Source organism: Siniperca chuatsi, linkage group LG15 (genome assembly GCF_020085105.1).
Source record: "Siniperca chuatsi isolate FFG_IHB_CAS linkage group LG15, ASM2008510v1, whole genome shotgun sequence".
Lineage (NCBI taxonomy): Eukaryota > Metazoa > Chordata > Actinopteri > Centrarchiformes > Sinipercidae > Siniperca > Siniperca chuatsi.
Genome location: NC_058056.1, coordinates 17,860,103 through 17,883,170, shown reverse-complemented (window position 1 = coordinate 17,883,170; position 23,068 = coordinate 17,860,103). Strand labels below are relative to the sequence as shown.

Sequence of the window (23,068 nt, the reverse complement as noted above, 5' to 3'; positions counted from 1 at the left end):
AAAAAAAACATTTCTTAAAAACATGACAAGTGGAAGAAATAATGCATGGTCACATCTGGAATTGTTACTGATATATGCAGCTAATTAAAGTTAACTCATCAGTTATGAAACATTAAAATCCACCACAAACAAAGAGTGATGTCTTATTCCTGCCAGATGCGAACTGAGAAGCAGTGCCAGATGATCACACAAGAAGAATTGAGTGATGTGAAAGAGACAGAGACCGTGTGTGTTTGTGTGTGTGTGTGTGTGTGTGTGTGTGTGTGTGTGTGTGTGTGTGTGTGTGTGTGTGTGACCACATGTGTATTTTACCCATCTGGAAAGCTGGAGTTTCTATTGTCCTAGTGTCTGACTCTTGACATGTGTAAGTGCAAGTCTGAGTCTGCAGTGCTTTGGTCTCTGACTCCCGAAGCTGCAAAGACTCAGTTCACACAGGAATAAAGAAAGATATCCTAAAACTAAACATGACAACTGTCAGCAGCATCTAAAACACAACACAGACAGACAAGTGGAGTTAAAAGACTTTTACATTTTGACGACAAGTCAAGATTTCATCTTTAATCTTCCAGAAGATGCACTGACTGCACCCTCATTTTCTCCCCAAAACAAGGAATTAAGAAGCTCAGATCACAGACTGTGCAACACTGGTATTAAACTGTCAGCCTTAAAAGTCTTTTCGACACATATGTTATTATTTAGGTGATTAATGGGGTGAATACCTCTCTAGGCTTTGAGATTATATTGCTGAAATTCTATTCATGCTTTTTTTATTACTGACACAGCACATTTATACCTTGGAATTCAATTATTACATTAAACTGTAATTCTAAACCTATTCAGCACATCCTTGCCCCTGCACATTTTGTCCTTTTGTTTTAAATATCAGTAGTATCCAACAGGTCTTAAAAAAAACATTCCTCTTTCTCTTCTGGAATCTTTTGAATTGTAAATTTGGGTGACCAAACTGAATCAGATGGGGACCATCGTCTTCTCTCTTTGTCTGTGCTGTTTGTTAATTAAGAAGTTAGTGTTGTTTGAAGAGATGCATATTTATTTGAGTTCGACAGGGGTTAAATGCAGGACAGGGACTTACATTTAGTAGCACTTTCTCAGAGTGCTTTAAACATCTACAAGGTAAGGGACAATCTTTCAGGCTTTTTAACATAAGGTTACTGACTTAATACAGGTACAGAAATTACAAGAGTGTCAAAGATATGGCGTATAACACATTTCCTTTGGTGGCTTCCTTTTAAAAGGAACAACGGCGTATAACTCAACTTACAGGTTGATTAATCATGAAAATGCTTCTCTTGTGCTGCCAAATCCCTGCACTAAAATGTGTCGCCATTATTTTGACATATTTAAACTTGATAAATTAACTAATAACATCTTCATTTTGAGATACTTTTCAAAATCTACAGAAAAAAAAAAGATTTTTCACCAAAGCCTGGGGCCATTTAATATTCACAGGAACAGATATTTTAAATATGCATAAACTGGATCATGTGCAGCATGTGTTTCATGGTACAGTTTACACCAAAGAACACATCATGCTTTAGCAACAGAGATTTCTTGCTGTGCAATGTTGCTTCAAAATCTTCATGCAGAGCTCGCTCATGTATTTTACATTGTGAGCAATTTCAATTAATAACACATCCAGTGGAGTCGCATGTTACCTTTTTCATGTTCAGCATCAGTGGCAGCTGCTAGTTATGATGGGTCCCAGTGGAAGATTTTTGAATGGGCTCCCCCTTGTGCCAAGAAACACACAAGCAGTCATGTGAGCAAACAGTAAACACACTTTATTCATGGAAAAATAAAGTCTGTTTGCTGATCTGATACTACATCACAACATCTCTGCAGTTTTATACCAAAATGGGCCGACAAATAACAAAACCAACTCAAGCATAATACTCCTACGTTAAAGATTTGATGTTTTCTGATTCAAAATCTAGTTGAAAATAATGGATCTGTGTTGTGTGTGTAGGTCTGATTAACAAAAGAACCATAACCGTCTTCATTCCTAAGATTCAACATTTTCTAATGGGTTATTTTCCATTTAAATCTGTATCATGAATAATATTATAGTCAGGGAGAGGAGGAGAGTCTGTTATCTTTGAGCAATAAACACATTTTAATGACCTGTCGTTACTTCCATCCAGTCACATGTGAGTCTGAAAATCCCAGTGCGTCGGTTAGAAACGAGTTTGTATTTAGATAATTTCCACATTCCCTAAAACATTCGGGCTCATAAATCATTTCTTCAAATTATAAAACATTCTATTCATAACCTGTATTTTTAAATAATAAATTTACAAACAGAATTTCAACAATTGCAAATGATTATTCCGCCCTGCGACGAGTTGGCCACTGTCCAGGGTGTACCCTGCCTAGGGCCCAAAGTCACTGGGATAGGCTCCAGTTTAGAAAATGGATGGAAAATGATTATTCCGTTTTTTAATACATTTAAAAAAAAAAAAGCATTCTGCCAGTAATGGCTCGTGTGCATTCGGCATCTGAGCAGTGTCCACTGTGGTTCGACTGATCTGTACACAGTCTTAATAAAGAATGCAGGTTTTTAACAAATGTGCTGATGCTTGTCATACTGTTTATTGTAAGGGGGAAACATAAAGAGAGTCTTAAAACACTGCTGCAAAGTTTACTGTGCACCCTTATTATTATTTGGACAATTCATATAAATGCAAATACAAACTCCAGACTAACTCAAGTCACCACAGAGCTGTAATTGACTGACAGCTAATCCAGTTGTGCCACCATCATCAGAAACAGACAGCGCTCCAAGTGACAGTTTTGAAGAAAGGATGTCTTATTTCTCTAAAAAAACATGTTTCCTTGTTTCTTCTCTCCCTGTGTCTTCAGTGGTAGGGACTACGATGCAAGGAAAAAACGCAAGTGAGAGAAACGTGCATTGGAACCAATGAGGGCAGAGTTCATGGAAATAAGGTCAAATCATTGTCATCATCAAACCTGATAGGAAGGTACAGTATCTGGGGAGCTTTTCACAAGTTTTGTAAGAAAGATGCCCGAATGGGGGTGGCAAGATCACCACACTCTGTGTATCTGTTGCTATCATCAGCCACCCCTACAGCTCCATCCATGCCTGCTCATTCACTGTGCAATACAGAGAAATTTCAGGCGTAGAGATGGAAGCCCTTAATTGAATCTCCACTCATGTAAGACTTGGTTCAGAGAGAGGTGCAGCAGGGTCTGGCCCTGATTTGCACCCACTCTTAATATACAGAGCAAGCAGAAACATTTGATCTTCGAAGTGCAAAGCAGACAGCAATAAAATGATGAAGAAATGTCTTTTGCCACTATCTAACAGATGACGAATACATTTTTCTCAAGGCCACTCTAGCTCTGTGATTCATGGTGCTACTCACTCTTTAGACTACAGCCATTTGTAAATGATCATTAGTAGAAATAATGATCATGACAAATTGTGATTTTGTGCAAATCACTCCCCCGTCAGCCACTCTGGAAATGAAAAGCTCTCATACTAGCTCAATCATCAACTAAATCTCGTTTTTGCTATTAAACCACCACATTCTTATAATTCTACTTCTGGATCAATGTTCACATTGCCCAATATTAGTGGAAAAAGATAATTTTTAAAAACAGATACACAATTTTCAACTCCAATCTGTAGTCAAATATTTTTAACAGCATCAAAAGCAAGTTTCAGACATGCTAATCTACTGTTACACTTAAAGAAGCAAATGATAAATATATCCCAACAGTGCTTAATAATGCTATTATGGTCATGTGCTCTGCAGACTATTTTCAGCATCTCATTGATATGTACTTCCTTTGGTTTAGTATTGGCACAGAAGAAAGCTACTGTTTGAATGTTCTAATACATTTATTTCTATTAGTGTGAACACAACAGCTAAAAGTAAAATTAAAGTGCCTTGCTCACTGTTGAACTGTGAATCACAAGAGGGAATAGTATCAGCAATATTAACATAATGGCCGCATGAACATTACAGCCCAACCTCCTCAAATTCACCTTATATCACTTTTCTCACTTCAAAACCCTACAAGGCCTCAACCAAGCCTCCAGGTCCTGGTTCAGTCCCAGATGCCAGACATCACTCTGTCGTCTCTTTTAGCTTCCTCTGCTCTGACCTTGTCATCGCTGGTCTCAAATCTTTTCCCTCCTGGCTCCCCGAGGCTGCAATTACTTCAGAACAGCAGAGTCACTCCTCATCTCATGTAGGCTGAAAAGTTATCTCCTCGAAAACTGTAACACCTCATGGCACCCTCTCCTTCCTGAATTATATCTAGTATTATATCTACTCACTGTATATGTTCTCAGATCCCTTTTTAGCTCTCATTTTAATTCCTTTTCCTCTCATCTTGCTGTAAATGATCAATGGTTAAAAGAAACCTTATGAGGGACTCTACAGCTGACTCTTGCACCTTCGTATTGCATGAAGCTAAAGTGTTCTGCATGACCCCACATACCATGCTATGTTTACATTTATAGCATTTGGCAGATGCTCTTATCCACAGTGACTTACACTGTAATGCTGTGTCATTCTATAAGATAACTCTATATTCAGAAACGTTAGCCAGATGGAGAGGAGTTCTTTCAATTGCACATATAGTATGCATTAAAGTAAAAATGCACACAAGACTCCAGGTACACACACTGTATGTAGACATGATTATGTGCTTACAGTTCTGCTCAGTGAATAGTATTTGAAATTGTTTATTATAGATATAGTTTGACAACTTTTAATTAAGTTACACAAGTACAAACTGTGAGCCAGTCTTGTTGTGCACTGTCAACCCTCAGCTAGTGCTGCAGACCCCTCTGAACCACCACTCTTCATGTCAAATATAAATTAGGCATAACACGTTTCAATTCATCAGAACTTTCATCCCTGTATTGTTTGTTTTCTAACTATATTTTTTACATATAAAAGCACCCTTACTATTTCCCTTGTTCTGTTCCTCTCTTGTGAAATAGGGTGCTTGCTGCTGTCACAAACTGTCAATATCATGGCGAAACATGATTAATTACCCCCTCTGTTAAAGCTAAGAAGTTGTAGAAAAGCTGTACCCTACTTCCATACTAATTCTAAGCAGGTTTCGAGTATGTATTTCTGTTCACAATGGAAAAGAGACAAAACTAAGTATACTCAAAAGTCAGTATGCATACTAAAAACTTTTTGTTTTTCTTGGGAGGAGGTAGTGGTGGTGCAACAGCTCATGGAAGAGCTTTGGAAAAACATTTGTCTTTTGCAAATTTGCAGTTGTCAGTGCACATATTACATCCTTTCCTGTTAGCGCACAACAGAAAGTGCATTGATTTATTTTATACTAACTGCAAAAGCATATGCTATGGGTGTTATTACACCTAACCTGTTTGGTGCATTTCAAAAGAAAATTTGTGGCATTCACCAATTTTCTCATACTTAGAAAAGAAGGGTATGAAGCATTGTAAAATTCTTCTTTTTACTCTTTGGTAGCATTTTTGTGAATGAAACTTGCCCCCAAACAGAGCAGATCAGACAGCCTTATATAACAATTTTAGTGGTGTTGATTATGCTAATGATAACAAGTTTGTCGAGTTAAGTGTTTGCTGAATCCAACTAAGAACACTACAAGCAAACCTCACAGAAAAAAGTAAGTGGAAAATGTTCTTGCATGAGGCCCAATGTCTTTGTTGAAGCCCTGACTGACTCGTAATGTTTCTATAGTGTGTAAATTGCCATCAGCATAACACCACAACTGCTGTAAAATGAAATTAGCATCTCACCACCTATACTGGTGTAACTGCTACAGTGCTGTATATAGGTTGGCATCAGCATTTATGAATGGTTACTGTATGTATTTTCCCTGTGGGAGGAGGGGGTGGGTGGGGGTGTCCTGAATTTGTCACGCGAGTGTCATGTTGGCCTAGTTACAGTGTTTTCAGATACTGTAACAGTTCAGCAGCACTCCCTCACTTGGTATACCCTCAGTGTAGAATTAATATGATTTTTACAATATGTGTGTGTCCATGTATTTATGTAAATGTGTGCAAGTACAGTAAGAGTCATCAAGGAAAGACATGTTTGTTTATGGATAACGTGACCAAACACATGTACACAACAATAAAATCATATGAGAATGATTCCTTTGCAAAGAAGAATTCCTAATTCATCTGATTACATGCATTTACACACAAAAATACACACACACTTACAATTTAAGGCGCTGTATTTATTTGGGCCTTCTGTCCATAAATCACGGCTATAAATATATTTCTGTCTTTCACAATCTGAGATGGATATATATCACAGGGTGAAATGAGGTGGGCGTCAGGGCACAGAACCTTGTCTGTTCATGTGTGTGTTTGTATGTAAATTGAGAGCATCATAAACAGGTGTGAAATTAATCAATTACAACATGTTTACAGTCTTTGATTAGTAATTGCAGCAATAAACAATATCATTGCTTCTAAATGATACAAGTGTTTGAATTTTTTTTACACACTGATGGGTAAACAGTAATCCCACACAGCATCAACTCTGTAGGGGCTGTGTAATGCTTACAAAGTAGATGTAAGCCCAAATGGATATGTGACGTACATACTGCACACTAGATTGTTGTGTTGCACTACAGGTTGCAACATGGAGAAGCTCAATACTCATTCAGTCATTTTGACTGGAGCGAAATGCCTGAAATCATGATTAAAAAGCTCAAAGTAATGTGTTTATTGCTCCTCTGTAAATAGCTCAGGGGTAGAACAGTGAAACACAGTTGCAACGGAAAGACCATGGATCCATACAAATTACTGAGATTGGTGACTGAAACTGTGGTGAATACAACATTATGGTATTTAGCTCAAACACAACACAGCATCTGCAAAGAAAAACTTGAAGCTATAGCTGTGAATTGATTCACAACTCCTTCTAAGCGTCATTAAAAATTCAGCATTTTAAGAAAAATCTAAGTTGGTGTATTTCTCCACCACTCATGCATACCAGCGGGCATTCCCAATGATTTCCATAAGTAATACAACTGACTGTACTCTAAGTGCCTGATTCATCATCCGGACATTAAAGTTGCATGCAATTGAAATGAGAAGGTCACAATCAGATTGCTTTATATAAAACATTATAAGAGCTGTGAAGCATTAAGAGAGGCTTGGCTATTACTGTATGACAAAAATAGCTGATGTAAAATATCAGGAGCTGGTTGCAGACAACAGCAACAGTACATTGTAGTTTAGCACAGAGGAGGGGTGTAATTTAGCTTTGGAGGGGTTCATCAGCAGGGAAATTGAAACTAGTCCATTTGTAGCCTAAATGATCAGATGCATATGACACAAATGAGCTATGAGACTGAAATACAGTAACTGAGTTCTAATAGGAAGGGGGTGTCACATAATCCCAGATAATAAGGTGCTGTGTAGATACAGTCAAATTGTTCTTGAGCTGTGGCTGCATACTGAGACTGTCACTGAAACCTAAAATGCTGCCTTGCACTCCAAACTAAAGATATTTCTCATAGGGCAACAGTATTTTTTGGGATGTGAAGGTACATTAAGTGCGAAATAACTTCAGTGCCTTTGCAGATTGAACAAGAGGTGAGTGAGGTGGAAACAAAGAGAGCAAGGTCTGTCTGTACACTATGTCTATGTATTAGGGCAGGTTTCAGGGCAGGTTTCTTTGAACAAACCCAAGGTCAGACTCAAAAAGTTAAGGACCAGTTAAACAGATCAAATCAAAAGCAGGTTTCTGCTGTTTGTATTATCACAGAGGCATTGTTTGAAGGGTTTTAAATCTCAAAAGAGAACAGACATAAATTGTGGAAAAGCTGCAGCAGAAATTCTGTTGTCCAAAAATGGAAAACAATCTGAAAACCCCATTTTTAAAATGATGTCTGAGAAATGTGTTCAGACCAACACGAAATCATTCTTCACTCATTCTGTTTGTACTCACAGGGGTAATATACTGAAATTGCACCCAGGGATGAAAACATTTTAATTGACATCTCCTGGCAAACTGGAGAAGTTGTGCGGACTCACTACATAACACACACATAGTTTTATTACTTTATGTTTAGCATGCTAATGATTCCAAAAAATGCATTATGATCCCAATAAATTACAACAGCCATGGTGATATTTAACTACAATCAGAATTCATCTCTGCTTCCTCCTTAACTGTGTGTAATTAGCTGCTGCCATTCAGCATTTTGCCGGCCTTTTCACTGTTTAACTCACTTAATTTCCATCCGTGTTTCCTTTTCATCAAAAGAACTGCTCTTGAGCTGAATTCAGATTTGAAATTCGTGTGCTTCAATGGCAAAAATGTCAGCATGGAGCTTTTTTTAAAAGACGAACAGGCTGAGGCAATATTCATCAAAGTGTTTCACCCCACATCATAGCTCAGCTTTATTCGGAAACATATCAATACAAGGGATAAAGATGCTTTTAAATTATCTCAGGAAGGTTGGAGAATAGATTATTTATGTAGGATTACATAATTCATACCTACTGAATATCAGAAGGTTTAGTTATATAGGAAGCATCATGCAGTTAAGGGGTTAGGTCTATCAGGGAACGATATTATTACTTCATACTGGGCTGTCACAGTCCTCTAAGTCTCCCTTTCATTCTCCCCAGGACTTTTTTCAATATGCAGTCATTCATTTCATGTGCAAAACAGCTGGGAGATGTTTGCGTCTACAGTGCAAACATGTTGTAAAATAAGATAGTACAGAGACACTAGGAAATAATGTACAGTAATGTGGCAGCGGAGTTGCATTATTTTCATTAATCAGTGTACTCTGTCAGCCGTCCCCCACTTTAACCAGTAATTGATCAGTAAGCCCTGCCCTTAATTACTGTTGCTAAGGCTGTCAGGCTTTCTGTTCTTGCATGGCACATATGCAGTTTACAATAATGGTGGCAGACTTACCACTCAAAATTCTGTTATTTTTGAAAGTATGGGTCCTTGATTAAAGACGGACGTAAACAAAAGCCAGCTTCTTATTTGTAGCCAGCGACCATCAATTTTTACAGCTAAAATGACAACTGATGCTAACAGATTTTATCAGATATAGCCAGATAGCAAATTAAGCTAACATTAGCTCAGTGACTTGGTTAAAAACACTGTCCTGAATTTTTAATGTTTCCAGCTGACTGAGATCTTAAATATGCACTGACGATAAGATCAGACTGTTTCATTCTGGCATAACCCTGTTTGGCTTCTTAGCTTACTTGTTTGTATTTTCAAACATTATGTTTACACTTTACGTTACAAGAGAAAAGACTTTAAGGATAAGAACTAACCAATGTGTTTGGCGAATGTAACGTTATCTCGGATAAGGAGTTTGGAGTTTTGAGTGTTAATTTACCCAAAACCAATAAAGAGCAGGACAGAGTCAGTAACGTCAGCCTACACTCTGATATAGTAGCATCTACGACTGGCTTCCACACAGTGGGGAAATACAACACAGTGGATGTCCGAGTTGTGAATGCGGCTTTATGTAACGTAATCTGTAACCCCACAAAATAATGTAGTATTAAATTCTCCTAGACTTAACAGAAAATAACATTGGGTTGCTACTGTAGGTAGTAAGCTAGTTAGCCGGACATGCTTACCTTTGCGGCTTACTTAGAGAAGACACTGTTTAACCCATTCTACATTTTTGCGCTTGTATTTTTGGTTCTGAAGAGGGCAAACAAATTAATAAATAAATAAACCACCATCCAAACTTTTTATGTACTGAGTTTCGCTCTTACAAGCCATGCACACTGCTTGAACTTTCAGAGAAATAGAAAGCTTGAAAGGCCTGTCGTGCCTAGTTAGCGTGCCAGTTGCTAAGCAAAGATTGGACAATTGCTGTTCAGGGGAGGGGTTTAGCAAACGTTCAATTTGGTAATGAGGCTGTTTGGCGCTTGCTTCAATAGTTATCAGAAACAAAAATTGAGACATGCAATTTCCTGGTGGTTATTGTTCCCATTGAGAGCATACAGATTTCTCACTTAAACAGGAAGAGACTGAACCTGGGGTTGCTCATTTAACCTGCAGCGGCAGGGCCTCTCTTCACTATCAGCAACAGCTATAAAACATAAACCCCTATTTAAGTCTTTGGTTTGATTATGGGGAGGATGACAACAGTCAGCCAAAGCAAACCTCGTACCAATATGCAGCACACTGTTTGTTCTGAATGTTCTACATTCAAATCGTCATCAGACGATAGCCATTGGGTTCTGCAATTGCCAATCAGACTTTAAACAATGACAGGCACACGGAGGAAGTCTTGGCCTGGATATCCATTATCTGTTATTGGCCGTTGCCCCCAGAGGCTAAAACGGCGTTAGACGATAGCCAATGGGTTCCGAGATTGACTATGAAGTGGCCCTGCTATGAAGAGCCTGACCTTTCTTTCAACCCAGCAGTGAAAAACCATTTATTAATCATCAAGCATATTCACTTTAAGGCTTTATCTATGTTTTCTCATTAACAGGGTCTACTTTTTAAAACGTTGCATACTGGCCCTCCGTGATTGAATGCCCCTGCTGCACACAGTACACACAAAGAACTAATTTACAGTCATTGTGGTTTGATTTTTAACATTATTCTGACAATTTAAAGGACCAGTGTGTAACATTTAGGAGGATCTATTGGCAGAAATGGAATATAATATTCAGAAGTATGTTTTCATTAGTGTATAATCACCTGAAAATAAAAATTGTTGTGTTTTCATTACTTTAGAATAAGCTATTTTTATCTACAGAGGGAGCAGGTCCTCTTCCACGGAGGCCGCCATGTTGCACCGCCATGTTTCTACAGTAGCCCAGAACGGACAAACCAAACACTGGCTCTAGTTTGGGCCTTTCACGCTTGGAAGGGAAGGGTTAGGTGAGCAGTATTCAAATGGTTGCAAACTGCAATTTCACCACTAGATGCCACTAAATCCAACACATTGCTCCTTTAAGCCTGATTTATCTGAACGATGATAGAATATCTATGAAGGGATAAAAATGGGAAGGAAAAAAAACTAAGTATGAATGACAATGAAATTAAAAGGCTCCAAATCCTCAAATAGCTCTTCCTGGAAAACTGCTCAAAGTAGACCTAACAAAGACAGATTCACCTGCTTTTCATCTGTTTAAAGCATGGATTTTTCTTGTGCAGACAGCTCTAATTGGTTTTTTGATTGTTATTTTCTCAACCTGTTTACAACATTGCAGGGTCATAAAAGTAGAAGAAGGCTGAAAATTGGGGGCTGTTGCAAGTTTTCACTATCTCAAGACTACAGCTTTCATATAAAACCAATTGCTGAAAAAGCAGACAAAAGACCAGAGGGAAAATGAACTCCTAGAGATGAAAAGGCTGGTGTGCCATTATTACACTCTTCAAATAAGCCTCCACTATAGAGACCAGGAGATTTATTTTTTCAAAGGGACAGTCTGGGCATGAAGAATGCACAGTGAGATAACATGATTACGTAATTGAATTTTTTATGCAATTGAGAACAAAAATGGTCTTGATACAGGCGGCTGCTATGTGAAAAAAGTGTGTTTAATAGGAAAATAATCTCATCTGTGAACTATTCAACTTGCATTTTCATATCTGGCTTCATATCAGGGGGTAGTGGTGCACAAACAAGTCTTCTCGTTATGTCTCCAGTCACTCTTTCTCCAGTCAAATGTCACTTATATCACAGTTAATTTGGTCCAATCATTTTATTTTTGACCTCACAATCAAAGTAGCTTTTGCAAATAATTCTGCAAATTACAAATAAATTCTGGTTGTAAGCTGCATGTGCGTGTGTGAAGCTGAATGCATTAAACACATCTACTAACTTTAAAATCATGTAGTCTGATTGTATTGACTTTTGGGCACTTATTTTAGTGTCCTATTATTTGGCACCAGTGTATTTGCCAGTCCTGTCTGATCTAGTCTGGGTGCTGTGGATAAATACAGATGGCTCTGTTTGTGTTGAGGCTGTCAGCCACTCCCTCCATCCTCATCCTTTCACTCTCATCTGTCCCATCTAACACAAGCGGAGAAGGACAACCCTGTCAGGTAGAATGACTCAGAGCCACAGCTTCACTGAATAATTGAGTAATGAGAAATGCTCATGGCCTGTCATGAAAAGACAAAACATCTGAAGTGAGAATATGGAAACAGACCTATGGTGTCTCATTTAAGAGTTAACTGTCCAGACATGTAAGTAATGAAAAGGAAAGGAAATGCACATAGAGTCCTTTTTTAACATTCCTTATGTGCCTTTTTCATATGCATGGGAATCAAATGTTGCCTATAGTACATTTTTAAAAAGGTCTGTGCGTGCATTCACGTGCGTACATGCAAAAATGAGTAAAAGGCCAAGGCCAGTGGGTCACTGTGTACCGGATAGACAGAGCCTTAAGGGTTTCGCTGCCCTGTGTGGCAGATCTGTCAGCTGAAGCAAGTCTGACACTGGCAAAATGCCCAGGATGGCTTTGGAGCCTGTCTACAACACATCAAACCTGACCTCAACATCAGTTAGTAACCGGGGAACACACTGGCTCATACCTTAACATCTGCCATTTTAATAATTTCGACAGCCTGCACAAGGCGCAAAGAAGCACATGATGTGATTAATCACAGTAGCTGGTCTGGAATTCGAGATCTATAAGAGAGTTCAAGTTATATCAAGTATCAAGTTTAATAAATCTTATTATCTATTTCTAAAGAGTTAAGGGAAATTATCGGAAACATTTCTCAATTCAGTCTATTTGAAACAATAAAGAACAAATCGCCTGATTGCCCTCAGCTTAATATTCAAAAGCTTCACTGTGATTGTGACCTGTTAATCCATGTTTTGCAATGCTTGAGGATGCCACCACTTTCAACCTAATGAAGTATGCCCTTTTTAATTTCAGACCAGTGAGGCATCGCTGCCAAATGCAAATCATTTGCCAAACACAAACGCACACACATTGAGAGAGCTATTTAGCATGTTTCTGTGATATCGTACAAAACCATTTTAACAAAAAGAAGAGTGACAAATGCAGCTAAACAATGGCCAATTGTTGCCAGTCTGAACTGCTATTCTGTATAATGGAGCACACGTGATGCACATTCTTGTTTTGGAAGCTTAGTTTCTTATAGATATATATCACTAAGGAGTTTAATGTGTTTTCTTACATTACACTGCACGACCATTACAGCCTCTGAACTACTCATTCTTCATTCTCCAGCTACAGGGAGAAAATCAGTAACCAGCTCTTGAGTCGAAGTTCTTAAACTTTCCTTGTTTTTTTTTTTTTTTTGGCAGCATCAGTCATCTTTTAAAGACAAAGTGATGGCGAAGGTCCAATGATTTTCAGGCGGCAGAGCTACACTAAGATGAATGGGCAAAAAAATCATCCATTGTGAAGTCAATCTTCAAAACTCCAGGGACATTTTCCTGACTTCATTCACAGTCACCATTACAGAGTGACTCAGGGCACTGGAATGAATTTCACCTCCGAAAAAAATTGCCATTACCTTTCTGAAAGAGCTGCATTCTTGAGGAGAAAGGTGTATGGATGCTGGGGGGTGAAATAAGCATGATGTAGCTTAATGGGTTCATGGAAAATTGGAAGCAAACCAGAGCCTTATTTAAGCCAGGTTAGGACTCCTTGAATCAAATAGTTGTCATCATCCACAAAAACTGTTAAAGAGGAACTATTATGCTTATTTCCAGCTCTATATATTTATTCTGGGATTCCACTAGAGTAGCTTTGCATGATTCACAATTCAAAAAAATTATTCATCTTATACTGGCCCTTTATGCAGACCCTCAGTTCATCCTCTGTCTGAAACATGCTGTTTTAGCTTCTGTCTCTTTAAGGCCCCCCCCCTAAGAGCCCACTTTCTTCTGATTGGTCAACTTCCAGGAAGCCTGCCAAGGGGTGTGTGAGACGCTGTAACCAGTTCTGTTATATACCCATTGCTGGGAGCTGCACACTGCTGCATTTGTTGCAGGTTTGCTGGACGGCTACAGTAACTTAGTTTGAAAAATAGTAATATGAGGCACTGAATTGGATGAATATTACTGTTAATCAGGCCACAAATGAGACAAGAATTAGGTTGGGGAAATGATATACACAGCCTGAGAGGAGTGTTTCTGGGGGCTGGGCCTCACTGTTTACTACAAACCTACTTAAAAACACACAACTTTTATAACTTTAATCACTGACTTTGGTGAAACTGGATCATATTTTATGGAGAAAATATTTTCTGGTTTTCCCTCTGATGTCCTTCGACTGCTCTACCTCAACTCTGTGATTTGCGGCTTTTCCTGATGGACAGATAGCTTTAAAGTAACCGCTAACTGCTAGTTAGCTCAGCTAGCCATGCAGCTAGTGGTCCTTTTAGCTTAGCTGACTGCCGGACTCGGAGCCCCTAGTGAGTGTTGGTGTTTACGCTGCTAGCACAGGAGCTTTGGACCGCCAAGAGGAGGAGGTTTTCAGGCCCTGACTTCAAGCTCCCACTCCGGGCAGAGTCAGCTAGCTAAAAGCGCTAGCTACACGGCTAACAGAGCTAACAGTAGCTGCGGTTAGCAGTAGTTAGCGGTTACTTTACCAACAAGTAAAGCCATCTGTCCATCAAGAAACTAACTTTCCTTCACAACCCAAAAAAGCACTTTCTGCGAGACATATTGAACAACCTCCAAAAAACTTGAAGAGTAGTCCTGAGCAGAGTAGTCTCACATAGTCAGACACTTAATTTTAGCACTATGACCAGAGCGATCGAATAACTCGATAATAAGCGGATGGATGGGCACGTCCCTGTACTCGGGCACGATCAGAGCCTCACTGCCAGTGATAAATGTGTGCCTTGGTTACATGATCAAGATACGGAACAAGGTGGTGGAATTCCAACGAGGCGTTTCAGGCTGGTGTCAAGCAGTGTTTTCTATGGGAGAGAAGACCTCCCTTTGACACGGACTTTGGGTTTTGTGACTTTTCAGACCTTTTACATGCACAAAAATGCTATACAACACAATGAAGGGCAGGGAAACCCCAAAAAAGTATAATATGGCCTCTTTAACATTATTCTGCCGCCTGCCGTTGGTTTCAGATGAACATTCTGTTGCTAGTAACAACCACTAATGGCACAGTTCCATAGGAGTTACAGCTTAACTGACATTATTACATCCAGCATTTTGTTAGATCTGTGACCAAACAAATATTTGCAAGAATCTTGTATTTACTCTCCAAAGGCTCTTGTTGTAGCTTTATCTGTAGGTACTCTTTTTATTTTAGCTGTTTTGTGATTGTTGTTTTGTAATTTTGTATGATTTAGTTGACTGCTAAATTAGTCATTAAACTAGCTGTCTGAGGGTAATATGCTGTTTAGTTCCTGTTGGGATAACTGTTAAGTATTTTACTCTGTCTACCTTTACTGATACTCACAGACAGAATTTAACGACTCTGGAAAGTTATCACAGCATCAACTATTTGATCTTTCGTCACAACGATCGCAAAGTAACGGTTCCAGTTGGTCTGAACGGGGCCTTATTCCCCTGTGATCGTAAACTGAATATCTTTGAGGTCTGGACTGTTGGTTGGACAAAACAAGACATTTGAAAAGTCACCATCGGCTCTGAGCGCTTATACAATTTCATTTTATAGACTACATGATTAATCGAGAAAATTATCGGTTGATTACTGGATTACCAAAACAGTTGTTAGTTGTAACTTAGTTATATGTATGTTTACTAAATTAATTCCATGTTGTGTTGATCTATCACTGGTAATACTTTGTTTCTCCCTAGCATGTGGAACAATGTAACTAATCTGACTACTAGTTTATACTTTTGTGAATTTAGTTTCCCACACATCAGGTCTAACTCGTGTTTATGGTATCTATTTTTTTCTGATTTGTAATGCCTATCATTAAATTGTTGTCCAATACTGTTTTCACAGTTTCACAATTGCCTTCAGTAAAGATGTCAAAGAACTCCTTGTCTTCAACCTTTACTGGGAGTGTGTTTAGCTCACTGCATAGATGTGCATCTACACGCATAGTCAGGGCAGAAGAATACTACATTGGCACCAAAGTCTCCAGCTCCAGCTGAGTGGTTTCAAACACTGTGGTATTCCCAGTTGTGAATATGAGTAACTGACCGCCCACAAAAACTCATGAATGCTGACAGTGGTCTGCCTCCTTCACTGTGCTGCTGTCAGTGCCTGTAAACCTGGTTCTCGTGCACTGCTACCAAAGTTTCTAGAAACATAAGAGCACATTAAGTCCTTGAAGACACTGTATCACCAGTGTTATGCGAAGTATTACATTGATTTTGATTATTTGAATCACTAAAAGTTTGCACAATGAGTGAATAATACTGACTGTTCTGACTACTCCACCTTTCTTTCAATCAGGTCATCCTGAATAAAAATGTATTCGCAGATGGCTCCATGCTGCATGCTCCAATGCATTTCTATTTAGGGGTCCTTGATTTAAAAAGATTTGGGAACATTTGGCTTAGTCTGGCCCACAGAGCAGTCATTGGCAGCAAAGATAATGCTCTGAACCATTTAATAGCAGTTGCACATAAAACGGCAAAGTATGATGGCACCAGACAAACCGTAAGCAGCCAGGTACTGAGAGAGGGGAGGGGAGGAATAGCCCACCACACCAGCTCCTAATGAAAACAAACCACATGTCCAAAACAGATGCACAACAACACACGTTCTCTGTGAAGCAAAAATCAATTGACATACTCAAAGCACAAATAACACAATATGCCACAAAGGTCCTGGTCCAGTCAAACAGGTGTCATTTAACTGCCAAAACTTAAATACAATTAAAATAAAACAAGTAACAGTATGAAATGCACTTTGTACAGTCAAAATTTAACTGATGTAATTATGCTCCTTTTTTTAATCAATCACAGTACTTGCTCTAGGTTCTGACACAAAATCACACAAAAGTACAGTAAGTCAGACATGGCTTAATGAACTATAAAAAACCTAAAGTCTAAAACTATATAAAGGATAGCTACATCAAAACTATTTACTAAAAGACCACTACAATAACATTACCATACAGTAGGGGGAAAATAAGTAGCCTACCATAAAGTACAAAAGCAAACGCAGTTTAAGTCCCATTAGCGATATTATGGAAATATAGCCTACACTGATTTTCCAGTTAAGGAAAGTAAATGTATGTTTCTTAACATTTTGAATTAATAGTGTTCAGACGTACAGAAAATCTAAAATTGTCAAAGTGCCTCATGAACTTGTTGACCGGCCACGCCCATGAAATCAATGGACAAATGTAATAAAAAAGTTCGGACGAGACATACATCTATGTATAAATAGGAGGAGAAATGTCTCACCTGCGCAGCCATGAATGACAGATCCATACTGTTGCTCCGTTCAAGCCAACGCACTCAATGAAACATGCAAATGTGCGTAGGTTTTTCTCTCATTCCCCGATAGAGCATTTGCCTTCTTTGTTTTTTTTTTAACTCGGCATCCACAGGCTCTGCAAGTTGAAGGACTTCACGTGAGGAGCATGTCGCAGATGAAGAATCAAAATGAAAACAAAGGAGGAGGAGAAAATGAGGAGATGTAGGCTAGCAGAAAGCAGGAACAGAAGCTACGCAGACGGAGAGATGAAGAGATGTGGATACGAGAGACGGCATGAGAGTGAGAGAGGCAGAGGAGGCGGCTGTGGAGCTGGACTGTCGCACACACATAACGCAGGAGGTAACGAAGTCCTCTCTCTCTCTGTCTCTCTCACTCTTTCTTTCTTCATTTGCATTTTTCTTCTCTGTGCCTCTTTTTCTCTTATTTATTTGCTTATCATTCTGTCTTTCTTTAAAAATATTATATTTACTAATATCTTATTATTGAGACGTGGAGGTCCGTGTAGTGTGCATATATACTGTATACACCCATGTCCATGTACTCTTGTGTACTTTTGATCCGAGGCTGTTTTTCATAGTTTGAGCTAGTCCCCAGTTTGTGCCTCTCATTTATAATTACATTTAAGTGGAAAGAGCATCTGTTTTTCCCCTGAAAAATAAGCACCTATCCAGGTAGCTGGAAATTACATATTTAAGAAATATATTGATTTTTGTATGAAAATATAAAATAATTGACCATCATTATTTATAACTGATAATAAAACGTTTTAATTTGGGTTCATGCCATAGATATTGAGCAGGACAAATAAAATGTATGGCTACCAGCTTTGTTTTGGAAATAGAGTCCCAACTTAAGAAAAGGTTCAAATCTTCCTCCTTTTTTAACATAATTTTTCATCCAGATGGTCAGAAGAGTCTGTGAGTATTCTGGAAATACCTTCACAACATTGGAAAGTGTTGCTAAATGAGGAGCTTTAGCTGAGGCTAAGTTTGGGCCCCTTACTCCTTGTAATAGCCATTTATTATTTGTTTGTATTTTATTTATTTATTTGATTTTGGTAGTGCTTTGTTTTCTTTTGTAAGAATTGGGCAGCACTATAGGCATCTCTGGTTCATATAGGTAGGCAGGTATAGGGCCAGCATGCACCTGGAAGGGTCAAAGGAGCCATAGTTTGTTTGTTTGTTTGTTTTTGCTTGATTGCCAAGTATTAATAAATCGCAAGAAAAATGCAAAACTTCTGTATGGACAATAGACTTCTTTTGTAAAATCCATTCCCATGGTGCATCATTGGCCTTTTGATATGAGGTTTGCTTGATTTGTATTACAGACAAAAAGCTACTACAGGTTTAATTCAGGGAAAATCTCAATGCAACAGCATACAAAGGTTATTTTAGTACTTTACTTTGAGGCAACAGTTTGGGGTTGGACTTTTTGGGTTTCCCTCGTGCACAAAGCCAGGTCCATGAAAACATGGTTTTACCCAGTTTGGTGTGGAAGAACTTGATTGGTCTGCACAGAGCCCTTACATCAACCCTGTGTAACACCATTAGGATTAGCCTCATCACTCAACATAAGTTCCTGACCTAATTAATGCTCTTAACAAATCCCTGCACCCAGGTTCCAAAATCTTGTGGGCAGTCTTCCCAGAAGAGTGGAGGCAGCATACTAATGTCCATTATTCATGTTTGAATGACATGTTCAACAATCACATATGGCTGTTATGTTTGGGTGCCCACATACTTTGTTCAGGTGTCCACATATTTTAAACCATGTAGTGTAACATGCAGAAATAAGCCTAGTTGTGTCTCTAAAGTCAGCCAAAAAAATCAACAGGTGTGTGACTGTGATGTTCACAGGTAAACTGAATCTGTAGATGAACAGATATCAGAGCTGCAAGCACGTGCAATTGAGTTTTCATCCCCCCAGAGAAAACTTGTGACCTAAAACTAATGACACATTCTTGTATTAACTAGGCCTGCAGAATAATGGATGCTGCTATTATTCATTGAAGAGTCTCTTCAAAAAGCCAATTAGCAAGCTCTACTTACAGTATGAGGAGTGATTCATTCAATGGTGACCTGGCCTTCACTGTGGATACTAAAATACATTGCTTGGTTGAGTAACACCAGAGTCTACATACAAAACAAAGAGCTCAACAGTGGGCTTGTTGTCAGACAGCGTGAACTTAAACACAGACGTATTTCAGACTAATTGATGTTGTTCTCTGTCCTTTCAGAAAGAAACTGAATTGTAATTGTAGGATAAACAATATCTGGCAACAATTTAGGCGATTGTCCTTGGAGTTAGTGGGGAAATGCTGATGGGTCCTGGCTTATATTGACATTCTTAGCTTGATCCCATGTTATCTTTTTGATAGTTTACCATAACCTCTGTCATGGAGGGGATGAAGCAGATCTCCTAGATCAGCAAGTTAAGACTCCATCCTCCTGTCTGCTTTTCTGCTGAGCAGGCATACACAACATCCATCCTCCAGTGTGGGGGGTTTCACTTCACTCCAGTTCACAGCTTCACTCCCAGTTTCTGAGAACACATCTTTCAGTTTCTTTATGAACTTCTGTATTAGCTTCATACACTTTGTACAACGGATATCTACAGTCATAACACTATTACTCCTGCACACTAATGTCGACATTAAAGAGACAGCACATCCGCATAATTATTGCATTACATTGTCTAATTTGTGACAATGGGTGATAAAAAGGGTGATATTTTAGGTTTTTATGGCTGTTTTTTCAACACACAAACTAAATTACTAGGATATTAGTTTAATGCCTGGGAGTGACACTTCCACAGTTAACATGGTTAGTGTTAAGCACTCAGTTAGCATTAATTAGCCCATGGGTTCACTGTTTTTCAACCAAGATCTCATTAAAATGTTGTTTCCCACCATTTAAAATCATGCAAAGCACAACCTCAATAAACTTACCGCTCTGTTGCAGCTTCTCACACAGATTAAACACAGTCCAACAGGGAAATCGTTGAGGCCTTCAAAAACAAGGATAAATCTCCTTTTCACAAACAGGAAGCTCACAGGATCGTCAGACATGTCTATGTTCCACCAGTGAAAGGAGGTGACATGCTTTATATCAGGTTTTATTGACATCTGTGCTGAAAGCTACAAGTAGTGGAAAATTAAATTTAAAAGCAAAGTTTGTGATTCTTTTTATTGGAATAACAGATAGGCCCCTCTGACTAAACTGTGCACTTCCTATGTTTTGAAGGCCTAAACAATTTCTCCACTGGGCTGTGTTTAAGAAGCTGCAGCAGAGTGTTAAAAATCTCTAAACAGTATCGTTGTGCTATACACATCAAAATGATGGGAAAACATTTTGATAAGCCCTCATCTGAAAAACAGTAAACTTGTGCTTTATTGTGACATTTCGGTTTCAGCAGACAAGGAGTTTAATGTTGAATTCTTCATTAATTTTGTGTCACTTCGAGGACTGTCATATTTCTTAAAACCAGACGTTGGAACACTTTGCCTCGAGTGACTCAGTGATCCAGTTAGCAAAGCAGCATGTATCCCCAGTGATGCTGTTAATTATTAGTAGCAGCATATTTTGGGAGTGGGTTTACTGACAAAATAAGTTACAGAAATTAGACTGATTAATGATCCAATACTGGAGTAATGCATGGTGGAATTACAATGATGTTTTTTTAAATCATTGATCATTGAGCCAAACTTGTACTTTTCCAAGAGTACTTAAAAGCAAAATCTGGCGGTCTAAATGAAAATTATCAGTAAAACTTCCTTTTTTCCTTTTCTGCAGAAGTGGTATAATATTTTACAGTTTTTCTTTTCTTTTCTTTTTTTTACATAATAATATAGTAATAAAAGAAGCATCTTTTCAGACTTCAGGCAGCAGAGTATTAGGACCAGGGTTAGGAAAAAAGTCAGATATTTCCAGAATAAAGTTGAAATATTTTGAGAAAAAAAGATTTTACTACTCTGTCGAAGTAAACAGGTTATAACCGTCTGTCAGCTTTTATGTGTCAAATGAGGGAGGTGAATGACCTGAGGTTATTTCACATATAAGCACTTCATTATCAAATATTTTAGGATATTGAAATTAAATGAAACCAGTTACTTTATGTATAAATCACATAACATGACAGCTTTTGAAGCAGCGGCTTTTCTCAACCTTTTTCTTGTAATACTATGACTTTATTCTCAAATTATTCAAATTTTTTGACACTTCCTGAAATGTTGGGGTTTGTCTTATAAAATTACATCTTTTACGTCAGTTTTTTCTCTGAATCATTTTTTTAACAGTAATTTTCATACTCTGTTGTATTCTTTAAACCATAATCAAAAACTAATACTTTTTTCAACACTATATGTTGAACCACTGTCAGTTCAAATCTGATAAACTGATTATTATAATAAATATCCATCTGTACAGACTGTACAGGCTTCTATAATATGAAGCAAACATAGGCCAGTCTTGCAACTACCAGACCCCGTTGCACACAGCAGACAAGAACATACATATTACATTACACTATTTAAATCTCTGGCTCTGTAACAGGGCGCGGAACATCGCACACACACGTCATCATCAGCAAATTCAGTGAAGCCAGGAGAAAAAAGTATGTCAGTCTTGCAACTACCAAGCCCCATTGCGCACAGCGGACAAGTACATATCCAAATACGCACGATAGCCGGTCCAAAAGCCCAATTTGCCCAGCACACAACAACATAGCCAAATCCATTTTTTGCAGCAAGAGTATCAATGTGATATTATTGTTTAGTGATAATGTTAAACTGTTCAGCGGCAGCTCATAATAAACCAAAGCTTTACCTTGAGCTAGATGCTCCAGTTATATTACACTCAGGGGTTCACGAGGTAACGTCTGTTGACCAAAATGCCTAGTGTTATTTTAATAATTAATCATTATTCAGTATTGGTAATATTTACTCTAAACTTCCTCAAGCATTCAATTATTAGGTAAATAACTTATTTAAAATGTTTTAATACGTTTAATATTTTGCATCTGGCAGACAGTGCTGTGCATGTCTGCAGCTCGACCCTTTTCCAGCAGAGGGTGCTGCAGCACCTGCACCCTTACTTCCCTCGGCCCTTTGTACAGTAACATAACTTAAAACACGAAAAACAGCGCATTTGTATGACTGGAGAAGAAGAAATGTTGATCAAGTTTGTCTCATGTTGACATTGTCAATGTGGTCTAACTAGCAAATATTACATTCGTGTTCATGTTGTCTGTGAAGTGACATTTTTGCTGCATAGCTACAGGCAAAAACACGGCTTCAACAGCCTCACAGCCACACTAGATACTCCATCAGAATTGCAGCTTGAACATCGCCTACAGTAACATTCAGTTTAGTCTGATCTGCATCTTTGTGGTTCTCCAACTCTGTAACAAACCTTGTCTGTTCTGCAACCTTTTCCATTTTATTATGGACGTGCCACTGGGCATTCACTGGCCCCGATTCACAGCAGCATGATCTTGGTAAAAATAGATTAACAAGTATCAAACTGTGTCTTGTCATGTTTCAATATTCCAGGTTGATGGTAATGAGTTGGAATAATGCCATGCCACCTACTAGGCTGGGCTGCTTAACATTTATGAATGCCTGTGGTGTGAGTGATGTGGTCTGTCACCCAGGTCTACATTGTCCAGAATGTGTGTGTTTGTCTTTGT

At 38.5% G+C, this 23,068-nt stretch overlaps 1 protein-coding gene across 2 annotated transcripts in view; it reads right to left on the bottom strand.

Moving 5' to 3' along the window:
- LOC122862006 (uncharacterized protein C14orf132) overlaps positions 1-17,679 on the bottom strand; it is a 28,284-nt gene extending 10,605 nt beyond the window's left edge. Inside the window, exons 1-2 of one of the 2 annotated variants that reach the window (XM_044167155.1) lie at positions 17,350-17,679; positions 1,677-1,751 (exon numbers count right to left, since the gene is read on the bottom strand). In XM_044167155.1, the coding sequence (XP_044023090.1) occupies positions 1,677-1,694 (18 nt within the window). In that variant the 5' untranslated portion in view covers positions 1,695-1,751; positions 17,350-17,679. The remainder of the gene's footprint in view (positions 1-1,676; positions 1,752-17,349) is intronic. The other variant, XM_044167154.1, reaches the window with a different exon arrangement.
- Positions 17,680-23,068: the final 5,389 nt, after the last annotated feature.